We start from the raw sequence: 22,982 nt of genomic DNA on the forward strand, positions 1-22,982 counted from the left end.
AAACACTGGAGTCTTATTCCAGCATTCCTAACAGCTCAGCTGGAAATCACATCCAAACTGCTCCCTGTAATGTCAGCGGTGATGTTCACTGTGCTTATTATTGTGGCCTAAAGACATCTGTGCAACAGGAAATGTCAGCTTCCACAGCAAAGGAATATAAAACACACTTACTAGGTCTCATCTTAGCTATCAGAGGCTTCCACATCAGATTTAGTAAAGAACAAGCACATAACGTGCTAACTGACACCAAAGCAAACCAACTGTGACTCACCAAATCCTCATTCAAACTGCATCAAACAGATTTTATCCACAAGGACTGAAGTTGGACACCATCACTGTGAAAGACTGGATATAAAAATGCATCTGTTCACAACTTGCTTTGTTGCTGAATCTCTTCCCCTCACTCAGGTTTCTGTTGCTCGCTGTGGTTACACTGATTGGCTGTCACTGGTACATGTGATAAAGGAACAATACACCAAAAACAGAAGTACAAAATAACACCAATGAAATGATAACTGCTCACATTCATTTAGAAGCAATTCTCAGATGTTCAAAATACAATCAGATCCAGTCGCCGTTTTTTTTTTTTGTTTGTTTGTTTTTTGTACTTATTTATTTTCTTTATTTATAGTTGATAGTACAGCTTAGATAGTGTTATACGCTCTATTGCCATTCTCCTGCCCCACTTTGCTCTATTGTCTCGCAGCAGTAGCAGCAGTCGTATTTTGGCCCACTGTCATTTAAGTTTGTAGGGATGTGTTTATGTATCGCTCTCTAGGTTCTTCCACAGCATTTCAGTCAGTTTGAGCTCTGAACTTTGTTTCAACAATTGTGAAACCTTCACTCTTTTGTTTTTCAGCCTTTCTGTTGCTGCTGTACTTGTGTAATTTTAGCAAAGGCAAATATAAAAAACTAACACTGTGCTGATCAAAACAGAAATACAGAATATTATGTGTGACACAGTTTGTTTCATCTTAACTAGGGTTTCATGATATTTGATCATTTACTTATTTCCATCTTTAAATTGTTCTGATTCAGTCATTTTTACTTTTATGTTCTTGTTCTAAACTGAACTGCAGCCAAACCAAAGGCTGAACTGAGAGCTGATAGGACAGCTGTTCCAGTAGGGGGCAGTGTGACCCTGACCTGCTCTGTGAACCCACCATCATCATCATCACCAACATCGTCATCATCATCATCATCATCATCATCATCATCATCATCATCATCATCTGGATGGAAATACTACTGGTACAGAGATTGGAAATCTTATCAACCTGTGACAAATGGACAAATCAGTGTCTCAGAGGGAGGACGCTACAGCTGCAGAGGAGGAAGAGGAGAACAAGTTTACTACACAGAGTTGAGTCAGTCAGTCAGGATTGACACAACTGGTGAGTTTAAATGTAACTTCCTACAAAGCACTACATCTGATGGTAACTGAACCTTTTGTCTTTCATGTGTTTTTATTGTACTTTCTTGAACATGAACAGTCTCAAACAGGCCTGTTGTGACTCTGTATCCAAACTGGTCTGAGATATACGGAGGAGAGACGATCACTGTCAGATGTGAGATCCATGGAGGAGACACTGAGTGGAATTATGAGTGGGAAGCAAACAGCACCATAAAACCTCCAAATCTAAATGAATACAGGATTAGATCTGCTTCATCATTGTACAGTGGAAACTATCGCTGTAAGGGCAGAATGAAAAGTTCACAGCATGAAACAACAGAGTGGAGTGATTCAGTCACACTGACAGTTTCTGACAGTAAGTCATGTTTGCTTTAAGCTGTTTGAACACTTTGTAAAATGTGTTTCTGTTCATATAGACTGAGATTATTATTCTTTGTATAAACTGAGCTCACTGTTCAGAGACTGTACTACATGTTCACTGAGAGAAAATCTTTGTTGAACAGATGAACCCCGTCCTGTCCTCACTGTGTCTCCATCATGGCTGAGTCCTGGAGCCTCAGTAACTCTGAACTGTGAGGTTGAACATCCGTCTGCAGGATGGAGCTTCTACTGGTATAAAGCTGTTCCTGATCTGAAAACATTCAACTATAAATCCTCCAGTTATGAGCTGCTACCTGATGGCAGTGGGACTGCACAGGACTCCTACATCATTCATGGACAGACACACACAGCAGGATATGTGTGCAGAGCTGGAAGAGGAGACCCAGAGTATCACACTGATCACAGTCAACCAAAGTTTGTCTGGTCTGCAGGTCAGTTTGTTTCTCTCTGTCCTTTCAATGAGCTCATGTTAGGTCATCATTTTTATTCACCAGGATTTAGACCATTAAAATCTCATCTCCATGACAACCATTTATCTCCGTTTATATTAAAACTCCCCAAAAGAACAAATGAACTGAATGTTTTCCTTTCTCTCTGTGATCAAACCAAACTGAATTTCCTTGTTTCCTTTTCTTATTTTTCAGTTTTTATTTAATGTGATAACATGAAAAACAAAAGACATCAATGAGATTTTAAATGTTTTGATATTTAAACTCATGTTTCTGTTTGTACTGATTATTTTTACTTAGTGCACAGACAGGATTTACACAGTTAAGACTCTTTGTTTAGTGCTCAGGTAGGTGTTCAGATAAAAAAGTCAAATATAGTTAATAAAGAAACAAAGATGTCAGCAGGCAGGTTAACAGCTCTGACAAATACAAGACAAACACTGACTACAGATGGACGCTAGAAGAAGACGTCACAAATAACAGCTGCTGTTATTGTTCATTTAAAATATACTTCAAAGGTTTTTAGTTTTGGTCCTGCTGCTGCAAAATATCTCACTGTAGAAGGAATCTGTGAAACAGACAATATCACAGAATTATGACAGAAACATTACAGCAAATGACTGAAGTGTGTTCAGAGTGATCTGTATCAGGTGGATGATGCTGAGAGTGATGACTCAAAGCTCATGATGTCACATGACGTGTACCAAGCTCTACATGAGCTGCCAGCAGATAAAGCATGTGGGTTAGATCATCTTAAACATGTCAGTATTCGGCTCCTTTGTTTTCCATTGATTTGACTGTCTGTGTGATTCAGGGCTTGTTGTCAGACTCAGTGTTGTCTCACCAAACAAACACTTTATCATTTTGAACTATTAAATTTAATCTTCAAAACAAAAGCTTCAAACAAACAAATATTCTCACTGTGATATTTTGAATCCTAACATCTGTGAGCTTTGTCTCTTCACTGCATGTTGTTTCCAGATGTTCATTCAGCAGCGTCTCTCACAGTGAGTCCTGACAGAGTGCAACACTTCACCTCTGACTCTGTCTCACTGACCTGTGAGGGAAACTTCACTGAGTGGAGAGTGATAAAGTTCTCTGATGGCCGTCTGTACTCTTCTAATTGTTGGAGAATGACTGGATCCACATGTAACATCCACACATCAAAGTCAGATACTGGAGTGTACTGGTGTGAGTCTGGATCAGGAGAGTTCAGCAGTGCAGTCAACATCACTGTACAGAGTATGTTATTATACATTTACTACTTGGATCTGAATGATTTAAACGTCACATGAACATTTGTCTCAGCTTTGCTCTATGTGAAGTAATTCTATGTGGCAAAACAAACAAAAATGAGAATTTCAGACAGTTTCAGGCAACGAAGCATCAAAATATTCTTGGATGTTGGTCTAATTTCTCTTCATCCGTTCATAATCCAGTTTGTCATAATTTGCCAACAGTATTTTTTTTTCTGTGTCAGAATAAAACTCAACAAAGCTCAACATCTCTGTCGTCACATTAGATGAACCTTTAATGTCTCAATTCAGAGAAATTTGTGAAACACATCATGCAAAATAACACAAACATACAAACATTTACAATTTCACCTTCAACCATTCAATAATGTCACCTTCAGTAATTTGACTCCTGCAGGGAACATCCCAACTATATTTCCAGTCCTCATAATCACTCAGAAAACCAGGTCTGCATGTAGATCATGAGACACGACTCACAGCTTTTTCTCAAAGTGTGCACCAGCTGATGTGACTGAAACAATTGTGTGTGATTGTTTCACAGATGATGGTAATGTTCCTATCCTGGTGAGTCCTGTTCATCCTGTGACTGAGGGAGCTTCTGTTAGTCTGAGCTGCAGTTTGAGAACACAAAAAATACTTTCCAATGTGTTTTTCTATCACAATGACAAACTTATTCAAAATGATACCCGAGGGGAGCTGAAGATCTCTGCAGTGTCAAAGTCTGATGAAGGTTTCTACAAGTGTCAGTACTCAGGAAGAGAGTCAGCACAGAGCTGGATGTCAGTTAAAGGTGAGCAGGATCAAAACGTGATGGATTTTAATGGATTTCATGCTTGAGAAATAACATCATATTATCTCTTTTAATGTTTAAATCCATCTGGGTCTATTTAGTCAGAACTTTATAAAACTATTATGTAATATTTCTATATTGTCAGGTTTAATATCGTTGTGATTCAGGACTCAGGTGAAAACAGCAGAGGATGTAATCAGTCAGTTTCTTTATTCACACAAAGGATAAATAATTTAACACAACAGATTGCAAACTTCGACTCAGTCAACAAGAACAAAACATAAATGAACCTAAACTTAAGGAGTGAGTCCTACAAAAACATCTTAACTGAGGTGAGAGAGACAGGCCAGAGGAGCGGACATAACAGTGTGAGGGCGGCAGATCTGTGGGAGAGGAGAGAGCAGTTAGGGCAGGAAATCTGAGAGAATGTGACAAGACAGAGAGTGTTCATAAAGTGGCTGCAACAATGTCTTACTTGGAGTCCAGACTAGCTGGGTTTAGTGGATGAAGGCAGAGGTCTGTGGAAACTGCTGAAGGGTGGGCAGGCAGGCAAGTGAGGAAGAGGCTCCGAGGGGGGCAGCGGTGGTGGTGAATAGGGGGGTAATGATCCAAGGCGGCAGGCGTCTGACTGGAGGTGAATGATGGCATGAAAACGAATCTTGAAGCAGGAAGAAACTGAAACAAGGGGAAAATCTGTTAGCATACAAATCTTATTTTCCTAGAAAGGATCCCAGCAGACCTGCCTGGTTACCTCACTGACGAGCTGCAGTCATGTTAACTATCCATTAACATTTGGCTTACAGCCACCGAGGTCTTCAAGGTCAACTTTATGACTAAATAAATCCTTATAACACAGAAACTATGATTCTTACAAAGGTGTTGTGTCTTGTCAACATATAGAAAATACTGTATAAAGATTTAAAATATCCTGTTACGTTTGACCTCTGACCTCACTTTTACATTTCACATGTGCCCTTGTTGTCATGTTGAAACAAATCTGCCTTTGGACTTATTTTCACTGAACTACAAACTTCTCACAGTACAAATAAAACAAAATAAATACTCTGAAAATACAATATTGTTTCCTTAAAAGTAAATATTGTCAACAGAGTGAGCTGCCTTAGCAGAGATTTGTGCTCTCAGAGTTCTTCTTTTACACTTTATTAATAATTAATTATTGTTTGTTGTTGCAGTAACTGTGTCAGGAGCTGACAGCTCTTCATCTCCTGTGTGGTTGATGGTTGGACTGGTTTGTGGAGTCTCTCTCATTATTATTCTCCTGCTCTTGTTGTATCGCTGCAGACAGTCCAAGTGTAAGAGCCTCTTCTTTTCATGCTGTATTAGAGAGTTTATTTACTACATACACTTTAATTATTCACACATATACATGTATTCTGATCTCATGACACTAAATATCAGTGGAACAATTTATACATGACAAACATGTGTAATAACATATGTCTCTTTCACAGATTCCTGCTTCACCAGGTTGGTAAAATACTTTTTATTATTATTTTAAACAAACATCAGTTACTTTTGAGTTTATTGTGTTTATTTCATGTTTTAGGTCGATCCAGTCTGAGAGTCACAGTCCGGGCTCCTCCACAAATCATGGAGTCAACCAGAATGAAACTCATGTGTACGACTCTGTTCATCCTGGTCAGTATTTAATCCATCTTTATTATCATCATTATTAATATTGACTTTTATATCAGTCTTCATTAACAGTAACAGTTTTTAGATTAACTTTGTGCTCAGCAGCTTTTAAGAGAATATTTGTCAAAATCCAGTTGGACAAACATCCAAACAGTAAACTGACACATAAAATGAGAAAGAAAAATAATTTTACAAACCTGATTGTGTCTTTAACTCGACTGAAAAAATCCATAATGTTATTGTTTCATATCAGAACAGCACAAACAGTAACAACATTATGGTTTTATTGTCTGAAAACATCTTACAGTCCTGGTTTTGACTTAAACAGAATTATTTAAACTCTCCTCTCCAGGTTTTTATTAAAATGATTAATGTGACCCTGGTTCATCGTTTTTTAGGTACTAATAACCTCTATGAATCTGTTAGCCAAGTGGAAGACGACAGAAATGGTGCAGTATATGTGCTGAAAAGCACAGAGCAGTTACAGATGAAAAATTGTTTTTGATTTAATGAAACTAATTCCATGTGAAATGTTTACAATCCTGTAACTAAAATATGAACATTTCAGGATCAGATGAACATCAAGATGTCACATACTCTCTTATTGAACTTAAAAACGTTGAAAAGAAGAGTAAGTACATAAAACATGTGCAATTAAATGTAAATGTAATGTAAAATAAAATAAATAAATATTTTAAAAAATCTAACAGTTAATTATTTTCTCATGATAAATATTCTGATCATCTTCACAGGGAAGCATCATAAACCAGAGCAGAGTGCTGTTTACTCTGAGGTGAAGACGGGAGCTGCAGGTACAGACACAACAGTCTCATTCAGTGTTTGTACTGAAATGTGTCATTTCATTATGTTGCAGCTAATTATAGGTCAACCTGGAGTTTAGTTATTCCCATACCAAGCTTAGCTACTACACACTACCACTATACATCAGCAGAGTTAATCTGCAGTCATTTAGGGTTTTGGTGGGTTAGTCATTAAATCAGGTGTATTTGTTTAACATGATACTGTGTTGTTGTGTTGTGTTCTACAGACACGCTGTAGAAGTCGAACAGATTTAATGAGTGATTCAGAAACACAGCAGGTCAGAATGTTTGCAAAGAACGAAGAAAACTCAAAACAAACTTCTTCCACAGTTTGAGTTCAGTCTCTTCCTCAGATCAGAGGTTAATCTCTAATCTAAGGCCTTTGATCAAAGTCTTTAATCTGGGAGGCAAAAAAACTCCCCTTTCAGCTGGATTTACTGAATCACAGCATCCAGAGCTTCTGAACTAGACCAACGATCACAAACCAAACACCATCAAATAAAACACATAATCTGAGTGTGCTCGATCACTGGAGGCACAGCAGAGAACTGTTTAAGATGGTTGTTTGATACAGGAAAGTATCAGATGTGCCAATAGCATGGAAAGTGTGTGTATGTGGAATAGATGTAGGGCATATAAAATATGAGTAAGGGATGAAAGAAGGGAGTGATGCAGACGGGCAGATAAGTATGAATGGAGCTGTTTGGGAAGGTTCGAGGTTCTTTTTGTAGTTTGCTGCAGATGAGTAACATCGTAAGCAAACACTGTGGAGTTCACAGTCAAAAGTTTCAGTTGAACAATCACTGTGGACTTATGAAGTGAAATGATCATTTTTTGTCTCACAAAAGAGTTGGAAGACTTTGTACTGTGTTACTGCTTCCTCATTTGGACTTTCATGCACAGGATGGAGAGGAGTGCAGCACTGATTACCCCTCTCCTCACCTCCACACTATATCTGAAATCAGCGATAGCACTGAGTAGATTAGTTATATTTGGATAAAATTTAGGTGAATGAATCAAGTGATTATTACTAGTTGATTAAGGTTTTTGCCCCTGCTAATTTGCTTAAATAAAATATCCTGTGTTCAAAAGTCTAAATTGTTAACTTTTTGTGTAACAGTAAAGGAAACCTTGTGACGTATTACATCTCATACATAGTTCTTACATGCTGCTCTTAGCACTTAAAGTAGTCTGCTCTTTTCTTGGCAGCTAAAGTAATAATCTAGTGAAACTACAACGAGCGAGAATCATTAAGGGGAGCGTAGCATTAATGCTGTTAATGGCTGCAGCTGACAAATCTGCAGAGTTTAAACCACCTCTACGTCCAACAGCTCTGTGTCATATATCTGCTGATCAAATGTATCCTGAACTCTGACTTCTCTTTTAGAGGACAGTCTGATGTATGCTGAGGTCAAACGCCCCAAAAAAGAAAAAGCCAAGAAGAAAGCAGGTAAACAAAGTCTGCCATCACCTCCAGTGAATGTTGTTCAACATGTTTATCTGGTCTTAAAATCTTCTTTCCACTCACAGGAAAATCAAGTCCTGCAGCTGATGCAGCAGTTTATTCTGAAGTCACATTAGGAAGCTTTCCTGGTAATTATGCTTCTGTGCAGGATGAGTTATTCTTCAAGTTATTAAATGGTGAACATCCTGAAACTTGGACATTTCTGTTCTTTGTGTGTTTGTCTTACAGGTCAGTGAGGAGAGCTGCAGCAGCAAAAAGGAGCATTTTATGAATCCACTGTTGCTCCTCTGCTGCTCAAATATCAGACGCGCTCACTTTTTAGTGTTTATGAAGATGATATTGAATAATAATATGATATAGATTCTTTTAGCATAAAGCACACAGAGGTGTGTCCTGTTTCAGATCCATGCTCTTTATATGCAGCTGATATTTTTTATTCATTTTTAAGCTTTAATATAAAATTTTGAATGTATCCTGTTCCAATAGCAAGTGAGAAAAAAGTTTTGAAGTCTGTGATTTTTAATACCTGAAAGCAACAACTTAAAGTCAGCAGAGTCACATTAGTGCTGGTATGAACACCAACAAATACGTTTACTGTCTGAGTTTAAAGATCTGCATCATGCAAAAATGAATTATTTGTTATAAAAACATGAAAAAGCTGAGCTTGATTCATTTGATGTCAGATACTGTCAGATGCTGTGAATTTTATTTTTTATTTAATTTTATTTTAATATTGTTTGCTGTTCTCACTTTTTCTGGATTTAACATTTTACTTTTTTTAAGGTTATATATTTTAAATGAAGAGCTCTGCGATCAACTCTGTTGTTTTAAACATATATGAATAAATTTAACCTTGACTTCACTTTCTCTTATATTTTCATCAGAGTAAAGATTTAAGATTGTTTGTGCTTGATTAGATTTTCTGGTTTGGAAGTGGACCACAGAACTCTTCATGATTGGCTGCTTTAAAGTTTTTATTGAAGCCATATTGTGATGTTACGTTTTATTTTTTCAATAAGACGCGGTGCTCTCCATTTAGAAGTACTCATGTAGGTACACATTATTACTATTTCTTATTATTGAAGAAAGAATAAAGGCCTGGTCATCAAAACAAGTTGGTTGGGTCCCAGTAGACATTTGTGCCCAGAGCTCTGTGAGTTGATGATGCAGGCTTGAGGTTTAAAGATGTTGAGGCATCACTGGCTGCCTTTACATTTGTGCTCGTCCCACATGTGGCTTTCTAGAAGAACAAAACACAGCTGGGTCCAAAAATATCATCAATACAAAGAGTGAGGTGCAGCTCTGCTTTCTTTGTCTGTTTGTTTTTAAAATATTATTACTCCTCAATCCAGAAGCAGTGTACACCTGGACAAGTCTCAGTTGTGCCATATGACTATCAGACAGAGACACACAAGCATTCAGGCTCACATTCACACCTACGACCACTTTAGAATTACCAGTTAATCTAACATGCAGGTCCTTGGGCTGTGGGAGGCAGCTGGAGTTCCCAGAGAGGGGCCACGCAGACCCGGGGAAAACCCAGTCAGGACCTTCTTGCTGTGAGGAGACAGTGCCAACCAGCACACTGCTGCCACCTGCTGGTTTCTTATTGCATTACTCTGGAACAGTAATCCCAGGAATGCACGTGTGCAGTTTATCCACACACCTTTTTTGTCCACTAAATGTTACCTGTAAATAATCCCTCACCACTTGAGAGTAACGTCCTCTTTTCAGGTTAAACTGCTGTATAAGTAACATCCATTTCAACATCTTGTTATAATGTAATTATCAAGTCTAGTTGGCTGATTTATTATTTTAGCAGATCTGTAGTTTACAGTCAAAGTTTCATAATTGCTTCTTTTATGTGACCTCATTGTTATGTTGCTCTTTAGGCTGATGTCTTAATTTAATCTGTGATCTTTATTGTTTACAGCCATTGTGCTTTTTCACTGCTATACTGGCCCTTTGTTAACTGAGTCCATTTAAAATAATGAGAATAAAACACAGATCAAAATGATCATTGTGGGCTAAAAAGAAAGGAGCCAGTTAAAGTGGTTCATCTGACCAGGACCAGGTGTCTCCTACTATAACCTTCATTCACTGCACATTTCCACAGTCTACTGGATTCTAAAGATTCTGCATGTTTTCCAGACATGTTTCTCCTGGTCATCAGGAAATCACAATATTCAAAGAGTCAGCAGCACATTCAGATCAGATGTCTTTTCTAATCACCTGCATGTCTGGACTTTGGGATGAGCTTGGATGGAGAAAACACTGAAAACATGAACATAACTTTTATGAGCTGATCATTCAACAGCTTAATTATAATGAATCTGCTGATCTGCTTTGACAGGACTGTGATCAATAAGTCGATGTTATAAGTCAAGACGAGTCAAAATGTTTCCAAATGAAAGAAGAATTATAAAAAAGACTTTGGAGCAGTTTAGCATGTGAGCAGTGTTACAACCCAGAAGACTGTACACTTATGTTTGTGGACGGAGATGATGAGTCCTCAGTTTACTGGCATCATTGAACCATCTGGGGTGTAGTGGGCTACAGATGCTGAGGACACTGTCAGAGTAACACTTGATATCCCTTTATTTAAAGTAGCCAATGAAGCACCACAGATACTGTATTTAACTGTAGTGAAACCCTAAACTCAGAGATCCTGGTCTAACTCCAAAGATCTCCTCTGGAACCACAGCTGCTGACCAAACTTACAGATTTATACTTTTATTTTTTTACTTGTTTAAGGAAATACTGCACACTGCTGCTACAGGACCAAAACGCTGCATCACAATGGAGGCTGCTGGTATTTTCCTAACATGATAGCTCATGTACCCCAAGCTCACTGTAACTGCATCATGTCTGAATGTCAACAATACAGCAGTGCCCGACTCTTTAAACCTACAATCTTGACCTCAGCTGCTTCTACAGCTTTAAACACAGCACTTTCAGACTCTCAGGGCTCATATCAGTCAGTTTTTACCCTGACTGGGAACAAATCACTGTCAGTGCCTTTACTCTCTGCACCTCAGACTTACAGAAATCAAGAATATTCCCATTCAGTAGCATTTTCATATTCAACACATTTCTCATCTCATCTTTATGCTGTTTGTGCATCTTGAGCCTCTTCACACACATCTTTAAATGCAACAAGAAATTTAAATCCACTGACTCTTTCAAATTTAGACACTATTTCATGAACACCAACACTCCCACTCCCGCTCTCAGACCCATCCCTCTCTGTGGTTTGGCTCTTTTGACCCTACTTTTCTTCTTCAGTTTGATTCCCCGCTGTGCCATAATTAGCCTGTAAGGTGGTCCAAAGGAACATAATCCAAGATCATAAAACATAAAATGCTTAGTTTGTTCTTATATCCATGTAATCAATCATTTTGTATAAAAGTAATTAAAAGTCAGTCATCTCTCCTTCCTCATCTGCCATTCCCATTAAGTCAGGGCAGGTGGAGCTTATTGACTTGGTAGCTGTCTTGATGGGGCATTCCAGCTGAAACTTCCAAACTTCTGACTTCAACATGAACACATCATTGTTCTTTAAGCCGAGTTTCCAGTACAACAAACAGAAAGGCGCAGTTTTACTCCTTCGGCAACCTGACAATTGTCCGGAGCTCATCAAGTTTGTTGTGGAGTGATAACACAGGCGAAGATAAATGTGGAAAGAGGTATCTGTTGGTGGTCCTGTCTCATGACGACCGACAGTTTAGAGGTCCGATTCCCTAAAAGGATCCGATTGGATGATCTCTGCCGGAAGATTTGGAGACGAGTCCAAGGTTTCACCAAAAAAAGAGAAATTAGTGGCTATGAGTTTCAACATGTGGCCTAAAAGTATAAAAAGGGAAAGAAAGCCGTCACGCTGGTGAGTGACTATTACTTCTGTCTCTAAAAAATAAACCACACTCACTGACTTTTACTGCAGCACAAACAAACATGTCTCTTAAAGAAACAGCAACAGTGCACAGAGATGCTCAACCTATCACAGCAAAATAACCTTTAACATTCGTTACACTATTATATACTGTACAATTCAGACAGCCTAAATATTTCGGGTATTTCTGATTCGCATCAATTGTAGCAGTTTGACAGATGCTTAAATGTTGTCCGTCGCAGATGTGACAGTGATCTGTGGTGTTTCAGAGCTGGATGAGTGTACTCTCATATCCTGGACCCTGATATTGTGGTGGCTTATCACTTTCAAAACACACAATAAGAGGGAGAAATCACGGGTGGATGACTCAGAGATATGGGTGCAGTGCTAGTCCATTCCAATAATGATATTGATATTGTAATAATGGATTTTGTTGAAATTGAACAGAATTAAAGCTGATTTAAGGTTTTTAGTTACATTTCTGCACAGAGGAAGAAGCAACTCTCAGCTCTTCACAGTGTCGTCGCTTGACTGTTTTAGTCTGTCAGACTTTCGTAAATACCTGCAGCCTCACAAAGCCCACAGGAAAAACACAAAAACAAGATTGATGTGTGTATTTATGCACATGGCACAGGAACATGTTCTTCATTAACACACGGATTTGATGCTAAATAAAATTTCATGTTCTTCTACACATCACCCAGGTCAGCTGTCACAGGTAGTTTTCAGGTTTATGTGGTGGAACAGCTTATAATAATGCAGCTCCTCTCCTGTGGAAACATCATCGTGCTAATTTGGCCGATAGCTTTCAGTCACAAAACTGACTTTGGTGAACCTGGACACGAGCTGCTCATTTTACATTTACGTTACAGTTTAGGTTTCTTGCATTACATATGAAATGTTACTTTTAAAGTGACAGCACAATTTGAATTAAGTAAAATGTGAATATTTTATATTCTGTCTGGAGAAACAAAAACAAACAAACAAACCAAAAGGCTTCAGTTGGTCCAACCAGCACCTGTGTGTGACACGTGAGGTGGCGCTGGTGAGGTTGAGAGTTAATTCAGTCATATTGTAGGGACACCACAGTGTACTCTGACATATTATTCTTCACATAATTCAATGGTTTAGTCTCTTCTATTTTTGCATAGTAGTGTTGTTTTTAGGTTTGCTGCATTTATTTATTTATTCCTGCCCTGTTTACTTTGCTGCTGTAACAAAGTGAATTTCCCATCTCTGGGAATAATAATAGTTTATCTTTTATAGGCGGCTTACTTTTTGTAGATTTGTACAGTATATAAGTTTCATTTATTTATTGAGGTTGACTGGAGGGCTGTAGTCAACATTTTTGCAATTTAAATATAGAAGTATCAATTGAATTGTTCAGGGAGGGGCTGCCATGTACTGTGACCAGTTGGGTGGGAAGAGAGAGAGGAGAAAGTAAACAACATAATGAGTGAAAAAGGTGAGTGGACAAGAAACACCCAGTGCATCATGGGAACCCTGCAGTAGTCTACACTAAAGGAGGATTCTGGGTCACGTGATCCAGCCCTAACTATAAGCTTTATCAAAAATGAAGGTTTTAAGCCTTTAAGTACCCCCACTGTATATAGTGTGGATGGGACTCATGGATTTATGGCTGACACACTCTTGCAATATTGTGTGGGAGTTGGGGACAGCGCCTTTGGATTGGCAGACTGGGGTGAGGGTTCTTCTCTTCAGGCAGGGAGACTGGAGAGTGTATTCCAACTTTAGAGGATCACAGCTCGCAGCCTGTCCTGGAAGATCTATGCCAGATTACTGGAGAGGAAGGTCCATCTGTTATTTGAGCATCAGATTCTGTAGGAACAATATTGTTTTCTTCCTGGTTGTTACATGTTGTAAATGTATTTAAATGTTTATTTTTTCAACAAGGTTCAAATCCTCTGGCTTAAGAGTGACATAAAGGACATACTGTAACATCCACCTCCTTATGGTTAGCGTAACACAGAGTGCTAATTATATCTATATGTAATTTTGCTAATGGTTAATCATGTGTTACAGGTACCGAGTGGCAGCACCTGTAGACAGCTATAAGTGTCCTGCAACCAGGAAAAAAAAGATCAGACAGGGAGACGTGGCATGTCGTTCCTGATTACTCTACCATGAGTGTCTTTATAGTTTAGTATCAAAAGTAGTGTAAAACAGTTTATTGTAGTTATAAAATATCAATATTGGAGAGTAATACATGAATACATTACGTATTTAAAATACAAAATATGAGTAACTGTATTCTGTTACTGTTAACATTTTAAAAAATGATTTAATATGAAGGCAATAGGCAGAGTATTACAGGCATAGCCCTAACGAATATGTAGCCTCATGGGCAGTGTAGTCCGTGCTGCAGGGAGGATGGACTGCCGTACCCGTTATGTGCTTGTGAGCTCGAGGAGGGAGAAAAAGGAGAGTCGAAAAGTACGAGTTGTCACTGTCCAGAAATGGGAGCTGGAAGCATGTAAATATAATAATAACCACTTCAGCCAAGAAGAGTGCCTGATGAGCCCAGTTGTAAGTAAGCTATTAAGACTCGACTGTACACCGTGTTCGTGTTTTCCTCCGAAACAATAAGTTCCGTTGGAGCAGCCTTTCAACGCCGCTCTCTGTCTCTCGCTGGCAAAGTTGACTCAGACACCAAAGTAAAGCTATTTTTCGGCTACGAGCCCGACACAGAACCCGACCTATTAGTCAGAGGTCCCTTTACTACGGGTTCGGAGCCACGGACCTTCAGTAACAGTAATAAATCACAGCAATAGTACAATCACGTAGTTGTAAAAAGCATGATAACAAATTAAGTAATCCAAAGTATTCAGAATACGTTACAGAATACATTTCTGGGGCATGTATTCTGTAATCTGCAATGAAATACATTTTAAAAGTAACCTTCCCAACACTGCCAAGGATGTTGTGATCAGGAAGTCACACACACACACACACACACACACACACACACACACACACACACACACACACACACACACAGTGCCTTGTCTTTTGTAACCGGGGGGGTTTTACGGTGGGAGGTGCTTATGTTGTGTTGTGTATTGTAACAGTTTGTCAATAAATAGCTGCAAGGAGAGCTGCTCTTTGAAGGAGTTGGTCTGGAGACAGGTGAGGAGCATTTAGCTTCACAGCCTGGTTCTGACCAAGTCTTTCCTCGTTAGCGAGTAAAAGACCGGTTGAAGATGTTCTGTCTTGTTTTCGTTCTTCATGAGGAATAAGTCTCTAAACTAGCGGGGCCTGTGGAAGCACACGCTCAACAGTAGCCACAGCTACACTGACAGAAGCGAGGCTGCCATATCGCGCCATCGGCTCCTCTGGCTGACACCAGAGATCTATTTTAACATCTAAATACACAGACACTATTTTACGTGCTTTCATTTCTTCATACCCAAATTGATGCAACAGGCTCTTTACTTGCCTTAACAAAAATCAGTTGAATCACTGCAGACGATACAGAAATCAGCTCCCAGCTTCAGCTTTTAACTCAAAGAAAGAGATGGAGAGACATCATTCCCATCCTTTAACTGGCCCCCAGGATCATTTAGAATTTAATTCAATTTTTTTGATTACTTTTAAAGAACTTGATCTCTTTGATTTTAGGCATCTCAAAAAGCAAAATATTAGAACTTCTTGAGTTTGTTGTGGATCCTTTAAAATTGTGTGATTCAAGGTTGACCTTGCACTCTTCAAGAGCCCATCTAATTCTGGAAGGAAAAAACAAAACAGAAGGTCAAACAAGCAAAAATTATTCAAGCCTTTTCATGAATTTATTGGAGCTTCAAAAATAACATATTTTGGTAAAAACAACAACAACAACAAAATAAAATAAGTCGCAGTTTCTCTTCATGTTGATTCAAGAAAAAAATCCTTTGAAAATCGAAAGTTTTTTGATTTATTTTTCAGTTTATTCACACTGATATGCTTGTTCACCTCAAAGTTCATAAAGTGAAGCAGATGTATTCCAACGAATCTGTTATATTTTTAATATAAATAAAGATAATTGTACAAAGTAAATACTGATACATTTTACTAAATGCTTGAACTTATAAATTGTTATGTTGTGACTTTTTTATGTTGCGTCTTCAAACTGTTTGTCTGTGAATCAGCTGTTTTGCAGTCGCTCTACTCTTATGTTATAAACAGCAGTTTTTATGTTTCTGTTTGTTTCCTAACTGGATCATTCTTATATGAACAGTTCACATTAAGCCCACTGTGACCCTGCGACACATCTAGCCTCAGATACACAGCGGTGAGACAGTCAGATGTGAGATTCAGGGAGGTGAAGGAGCTCAGTGGACGTAATATATGAGGCTTTGTAATTTTGCAAATGCAAATAAGTAAATATTAAAAACATACTGTTGATCAAAACAGTATTTCAGAGTATTTTGTTTAACAGTTTTTTACAGCTTCACCATTAAGGTTTCATGATATTTGATCATTTACATATTTCCACCCGGTCCTTTAAATTGTTCTGATTCAGTCATTTTTACTTTTATGTTCTTGTTCTAAACTAAACTGCAGCGAAACCAAAGGCTGAACTGAGAGCTGATAACACAGCTGTTCCAGTAGGGGGCAGTGTGACCCTGACCTGCTCTGGTTTTTCTATCAAATGGACAAATCAGTGTCTCAGAGGGAGGACTCTACAGCTGCAGAGGAGGAAGAAGTGAAGAAGTGAAGCAGTTTACTACACAGAGGACAGTCAGCCAGTTTGGATTGACACAACTGGTGAGCTCAAACTTGAACTTCCCACAAAGCACTACATCTGATGGTAATTGAACCTTTTGTCATTCACGTGTTTTTATTGTACTTTCTTGAACAGTAACAGTCTCAATCAGGCCTGTTGTGACTCTGTATCCAAACTGGTCTGAGATATACAGAGGAGAGACGATCACTGTCAGATGTGAGATCCATGGAGGAGACACTGAGTGGGATTATGAGTGGGAAGCAAACAGCATCAGAAAACCTCCAAATCAAAATGAATTCAGGATTATTTCTGCTTCATCATTGAACAGTGGAAACTATCGCTGTAAGGGCAGAATGAAAAGTTCACAGCATGAAACAACAGAGTGGAGTGATTCAGTCACACTGACAGTTTCTGACAGTAAGTCATATTTGCTTTAAGCTGTTTGAACACTTTGTAAAATGTGTTTCTGTTCATATAGACTGAGATTATTATTCTTTGTATAAACTGAGCTCACTGTTCAGAGACTGTACTACATGTTCACTGAGAGAAAATCTTTGTTGAACAGATGAACCCCGTCCTGTCCTCACTGTGTCTCCATCATGGCTGAGTCCTGGAGCCTCAGTAACTCTGAACTGTGAGGTTGAACATCCGTCTGCAGGATGGAGCTTCTACTGGTATAAAGCTGTTCCTGATCTATCAGAGAAATCCTCCAGTTATGAGCTGCTACCTGATGGCAGTGGGACTGCACAGGACTCCTACATCATTCATGGACAGACACACACAGCAGGATATGTGTGCAGAGCTGGAAGAGGAGACCCAGAGTATCACACTGATCACAGTCAACCAAAGTTTGTCTGGTCTGCAGGTCAGTTTGTTTCTCTGTCCTTTCAATGACCTCATGTTAGCTCATTTTTATTCTCCAAGATTTAGACCATTAAAATCTCGTTTCCATGACAACCATTTATCTCTGTATAAATTAAAACTCCCAAAAAGAAGAACTGAACTGAATATTTTCCTTTCTCTCTGTGATCAAACCAAACTTAATTTCCTTGTTTTCTTTTAGATTAGATTAGATGAACCTATTAATCTGGTTCCTTCCAGAAATTCAGTTTCCAGTAGCACTGTCACGCTGGACGAACCCAAGCGCAGACCGTACGGTTACGGTGTAACCTTGGTTCTCTTAGTGAGGGACTATCTCTCCACCGTGAGTCCACTCGGAGACGCCTTCTGATCAAACGATCACCGGTGTCACGTCTGCACAGCTGTTTTATACTTTTGCTGTGGGGCGTAGCCGGGCGTGCCAGAGTGTCTTAAAGAAATATCCACACGCCACGACCAAGGGGGGTCGTACCCCGTACACGTGGATCCATAAGCCTATTTTTTTCTGTTGTTCAATACTGAAGAAATTTAAACTTTATATGCAGAACATTGTAGAATATTTTTAAGGTTATCTGCTATAAAAAGCCAGACCAGGAAAATCTCCTTCATGTTTTTCTGTGTTTTATTCTCAGTTACTTTCACACAAAGGCATCTGCTGTGATGTTCACAATTCTGATGAAGTCAGTACTGATAAATGATCAGAATTATAACATTTCTGACTGTCTGAGGCTAAGTTGAATCGAATCGGGACTTTGAACACCGGAATCGAATGGATTATAGAAATCAGTGATGATACCCAGCCCTAGTGAGCAGCCTAGGCACGACAGAAGTGGATGTAGCTGTAATAGGAAAAGAACTATTGCTAACTTTTCTGTTAAGTTAAGGCCTGATCCTTCTGAAATTCATAGCCAGTGCTCTGACATGGTGTCATCAATCTTTGAATGCTGAAAAAGCACAGTGTATCCAGAAAAACACATTATATTTTATAAATTATTATAAAATTTGTGTGCGCCTAACTTTTGTGCCGGTACGCCTAACTTTTTAAAGTTAGGCGTACCGGTACGCCCATGGCAAAAAGTTAGTCTAGAGCCCTGCCCAGGGTGATATCTAAAACCTGCAGGACACCAGCCGACCCCTGGTTTAGATTAAAGAATAGTCTTGTGTTAGAATGGCCCAGTCAAAGTCCAGACCTAAATCCCATTGAGCATCTGTGGCAAGACTTGAAAAATTGCTGTTCACAGTCCGTCTGAGCTTGAGCCATTTTGCAACAAAGAGTTGACAAACATTTCAGTCTCTAGATGTGCAACGCTGGTAAAGACAAACCCTGAAAGACTTGCAGCTGTAAGTGCAGCAAAAGGTGGCTCTACAAAGTATTGACGCAGGGGGTGCTGAAAACAAATGCACTCCACACTTTTCAGATTTTTATTTACATAAATTTTGAAAACGATTTATCATTTTCATACCACTTTACAGTTCTGCACTATTTGTGTTCTATCACATCCCAATAAAAAAACATTTAAGTTTGTGGTTTTAAGGTAACAAAATGTGTAAACGTTCAAAGGGTATGAATACTTTTTCAAGTCACTGTCGGTCAGTTTCATATAGTCGAGTAACAGCATCACCGTACAAAACACACCATTGTTTCAAGTATCCCAGGTGAGGTGTTAATGATTTTTTACTGATACAGAAGAAGATAGAGAAGTGCTTCAGCTTCACATGTTTTGCGTAAAAAATCTGTAAAACACGAAACACGTTACAAATGATAAGATGTGTGTATGTCTGAGACCAGATATTTACATGAAAGTAAAACCAGGTGATTTCCTCCTCCACACAGATACAAAGTCTGTCTGCGCCTTCTAAACAAAGTCTGTAAGGTACAGTTAACTTTACACAATTTCTGTAAAGACTCAAACACACAAAACAGAACTTCACTTTACATCAAGGGGAAACAATACTTTTAAAATATACTTTATTGTTCTTCAACAGGAAGCCGCAGGTGGGACAGGCATGTTGGGCAGCCAGTAACCCCTCACACACGTCCTTATGCTGATATCCAGGCAGGTTTTCAGTGTTTGTAGCTGCAGACTTTTGCAGCAAACATTTCCACAGTCATGTGAGGTCAGAGCTGGATTCTTCCATTCATTCAAACACTGCAGCAGATTATAGAAACCCTTCTTTTCTCAGCTCACAACAGAAGTTCTCCATCATATCGAGACTATCTTTCCACTCCGTTGCATATTCCATATGTACGGGGTGCATGGTCGTGGCGTGTAGACACTTCTTTAAGATGTCATCTCCTGGCATATTGCCCGTGGTTCGCCAGACCTTTGTGTTGAGTCCCTGCTTGGCCTTCAGCGGGCTTGGCCACCAGTCCCCTTCCCAGTCTGCAGAAGGCACGGGGTGTTTCGCAGCTCTGGGGCTGGACCCTTCGGGTGACCTCCCTACCTCGGCCCTACACTTTCAGCAGCTGTGCTGTTGCAGACTGTGTTCCCCTGGGACACAGGCGGCAAGTGAATGTTTTCCAGCCTGCAGTGCCGGCTCCATGTGAGGGGTATTGCCTACGTGCCGCAGGTTTACGCGGCCAGCAGGGACTCACTCAGTGAGCTGAAACCTCCTGGCTGCCTACAAGTGTCTCGTTCGCGAGTTCACTCTTGCTGCTCCCCTGTCTGTGGACGTGTCCCGTCAGGCTGTGTCCCCTGGCATATCGCCCACGGTTCACCGGTTTAGATAACTTAGATAGCTTAAAAATGTTATTATTTGGCTTTTTTCTTGTGCCTGAGTAGATCGGTTTAGCAGAGTTTAAAGTTATTGTTAGGTATTTTAGTACCATGGTAGCATTTACTGGATATTGTTTTATAGTGACATTATGCAGGAAAACTCTGTCATTCAATAAGGCCCCTTTGTTTCAGTGTTTTTCTCTTTGACCCAAGAATTGATGTGTGAGAATCACAGGCTGGTACAAGGTTGAAATACCACAGAGATCACTCCCTCAGCTACATTAGTTTCTTAATCTCTTAGGAGACGCCTGTTGAAGGCCAGATGGTTTGTTTCAGAATTCACTAATGTAAGAACTCTTTATTTTGTGCCTTGAAAATATGTCGCTGAGATAATCACAATTGTAGCTGAACTGATAAACTACACAAAGGATGCTTCTTCACCCAAGGGCAGGAAGACGCTCCCTTATCTTGGTCTGTACTGGTTTAAACTGATGTCTGCTGTCTCATGAATTTTACCCTCTATATAAACTGTTGTACTTGTGAATAAAGTTGAGTCAATTTGGGAAGACAACCTGAAGCAGTCTCTGTTTTCTTGTTCTCCCAAGCTGCTCCCGAGCTCGTACTAACACGCTGAATGGCATGCTTGAATGTTGCTTGAGAATATATTTGACTGTGTTACAGACTAAGGGACATTCTCTGCTGATAGGTGAAGGTACATTCTCTGCTGATAGACGTCCATGCCTCGGAGGAAGTCGATCCACGGATTAGGCCCTGGAAACCGTTTCCTTCAGTTATAGTTTTCACACAGTGAAATAAACGTCAAACAGAAAACTGATTAAACAGAAGTGTGACATGATCGAGAATTTACTCCAGTGTAGTGTTATATTTTAGGGAGCAAAGAGCAGACGGCTGAGTTTATTAAAATCCACCGACACAATCTGCAAATTTAATTAAAAGTTTAATGAACTATCATCTCGTCTTTTTTATAGTGAGCACATACCTTAAACACTTCAAGCTGTAAGCTAGTGATAGTTATATGAAAGCAGATGCTGCTGGTGCAATAAGCTGTACGTTTTACGTCCAGTGGGTGCATGATCTGAATAGTCGACTAATCAAAAAAATAATCGGTGACTAGTCGACTATAAAAATAATCATTTGTGACAGTCCTAATAACAACTATGCATTCATAATTTTCCCTATACAGTATTATACTATTATACTAAACAGCAGTAAACTGGTCTGTTTCCTGACATCATCTGATGTTTTTGTAAAATCTTTGGTTGTGTTGTTCTGTTTTTCCGCTGCTCTCTGTAAAATTATTCAAAGACAGTTTTGGTAATGAGCTGGATTAGAAACATATGACTGCAACACTTTAAATATGTGTTACAACACACTCCACTCTTTACGGTTTTATCTAATATTTGGAAAAAGAAGAATGTGGCTTTTTTTATTCATAACAACATTTATTTACTGCTTGACTTTGTTTCTGTTTAAATTTTCTTGCCTAATAAATTATATAAATACAGTTTGTTGTCAGTAAAACGGTGAGAAATAAAATCCTTGTTGTTTGAAAGAGCTGACATTTTTGTTCTTTGGTGTTTGTTTTGTTTTTCACACCTCTAAGCAAACTTAAAGGCAGCATCCTGCAGTAACCATAGCAATTTGTTTTTAAATCGATCTTACTTTCTTTCTTTTTTTTTTAAATAAAAGTGTTAAAAGTGTGATTTTTTTTTTTTGTTTGTGATTTTTTTTTAAACTTTCTTACTTCAAAATAATCTCTCTTTCAAATTTAATTATTTAGCCTACTTTTGTTTCTGGCCTAAATAAAAGCAAAAATAATGTTATAGAGGAAAAGGTTAAAAAAATAAAATAATCAAATATATGTTAACAAATCTCCCAATCTTATCTTGAGTTTAGACCTTTTGCACCAGTTAAACCTTCGAAACAATCCTCGCCTTAAATCTTGAAGATTTTGGGTTCACCAATTTAGAAATAATCTTACTGCTGATGCAGCAGATGTCAGTGCGCTTAAAACATTTCCTCTGGATCACTTTTGTCTCCTTACAGGATTAAAGACATGAAAAAAGTCTGTGATTGTTTGTATGAGTGAGCATATCACTTCTGAATTATACAATCTACAGGTCACAACACTGATATCACAAACATGCTGATGTTGTAATTTAAATATGTTTGTCTGAAACAGGTCTCTGTTGTAAATGAGACATTGGGTATCAGTTACTGTACTGCAGGCGATGGCAGTTCGGCACTAAAGGGCCACTTTTTTCTCACAAATTTGCCACTTTAATGTCGAAACATTTTCCCTTCTTCTTTTCCTCATAGAAATGATGAATAAAAACACTTATTGGAATAACGGACACACAGATATTTCTACACTGAAACAGTATTACTATTACTTATATGGTTTGCCATGATAAAAACATTTGTAACCCACAAACCAGCAATAATAGCATTTGTCCACATGGTGTCAGCATCTCTCCTTAACAGAATTGAGATACGTGAAAATGTCTGAAGCCACAAGTTT

The 22,982-nt window shown here is 38.8% G+C and overlaps 3 protein-coding genes across 3 annotated transcripts in view; all 3 read left to right on the forward strand.

The window, feature by feature from the left end:
- The window catches only part of LOC147335623 (Fc receptor-like protein 5), a 30,121-nt gene extending 21,578 nt beyond the window's left edge, over positions 1-8,543 (forward strand). Inside the window, exons 10-21 of the mRNA XM_086286093.1 lie at positions 1,918-2,226; positions 3,226-3,486; positions 4,042-4,290; positions 5,484-5,603; positions 5,763-5,778; positions 5,858-5,949; positions 6,345-6,395; positions 6,515-6,577; positions 6,699-6,758; positions 8,155-8,217; positions 8,298-8,360; positions 8,461-8,543. Coding sequence (XP_086142219.1) covers positions 1,918-2,226; positions 3,226-3,486; positions 4,042-4,290; positions 5,484-5,603; positions 5,763-5,778; positions 5,858-5,949; positions 6,345-6,395; positions 6,515-6,577; positions 6,699-6,758; positions 8,155-8,217; positions 8,298-8,360; positions 8,461-8,468 — 1,355 coding nt within the window. The 3' untranslated portion in view covers positions 8,469-8,543. The remainder of the gene's footprint in view (positions 1-1,917; positions 2,227-3,225; positions 3,487-4,041; positions 4,291-5,483; positions 5,604-5,762; positions 5,779-5,857; positions 5,950-6,344; positions 6,396-6,514; positions 6,578-6,698; positions 6,759-8,154; positions 8,218-8,297; positions 8,361-8,460) is intronic.
- LOC147335624 (uncharacterized) lies at positions 358-1,789 on the forward strand. Its single transcript, XM_086287775.1, has 3 exons — positions 358-487; positions 1,080-1,394; positions 1,494-1,789. The coding sequence occupies exons 1-3, from the start codon at positions 358-360 to the stop codon at positions 1,787-1,789; spliced, it is 741 nt and encodes a 246-aa protein (XP_086143901.1).
- A 5,969-nt stretch (positions 8,544-14,512) lies between the features above and the next one.
- The window catches only part of LOC147335625 (basement membrane-specific heparan sulfate proteoglycan core protein-like), a 46,088-nt gene continuing 37,618 nt past the window's right edge, over positions 14,513-22,982 (forward strand). Inside the window, exons 1-4 of the mRNA XM_086286094.1 lie at positions 14,513-14,615; positions 16,980-17,261; positions 17,410-17,709; positions 20,079-20,267. Of these exons, the coding sequence (XP_086142220.1) occupies positions 14,513-14,615; positions 16,980-17,261; positions 17,410-17,709; positions 20,079-20,267 (874 nt within the window). The remainder of the gene's footprint in view (positions 14,616-16,979; positions 17,262-17,409; positions 17,710-20,078; positions 20,268-22,982) is intronic.

Source organism: Aulonocara sp. 'chitande type north' Nkhata Bay, linkage group LG3 (genome assembly GCF_057382095.1).
Source record: "Aulonocara sp. 'chitande type north' Nkhata Bay isolate Kocher_YH1m ecotype deep benthic linkage group LG3, A_spYH_male_GT1.1, whole genome shotgun sequence".
Taxonomy (NCBI): Eukaryota; Metazoa; Chordata; class Actinopteri; order Cichliformes; family Cichlidae; genus Aulonocara; species Aulonocara sp. 'chitande type north' Nkhata Bay.

What these genes read in the sequence shown, in the direction of transcription:
- LOC147335624 (XM_086287775.1), top strand. Translation starts at nt 358, where the DNA reads ATGCATCTGTTCACAACTTGCTTTGTTGCTGAATCTCTTCCCCTCACT. An exon ending in ACAATACACCAAAAACAGAA is followed by an intron (nt 488 to 1,079) that starts GTACAAAATAAC and finishes ACTGAACTGCAG; the next exon opens with CCAAACCAAAGGCTGAACTG. An exon ending in AGTCAGGATTGACACAACTG is followed by an intron (nt 1,395 to 1,493) that starts GTGAGTTTAAAT and finishes GAACATGAACAG; the next exon opens with TCTCAAACAGGCCTGTTGTG.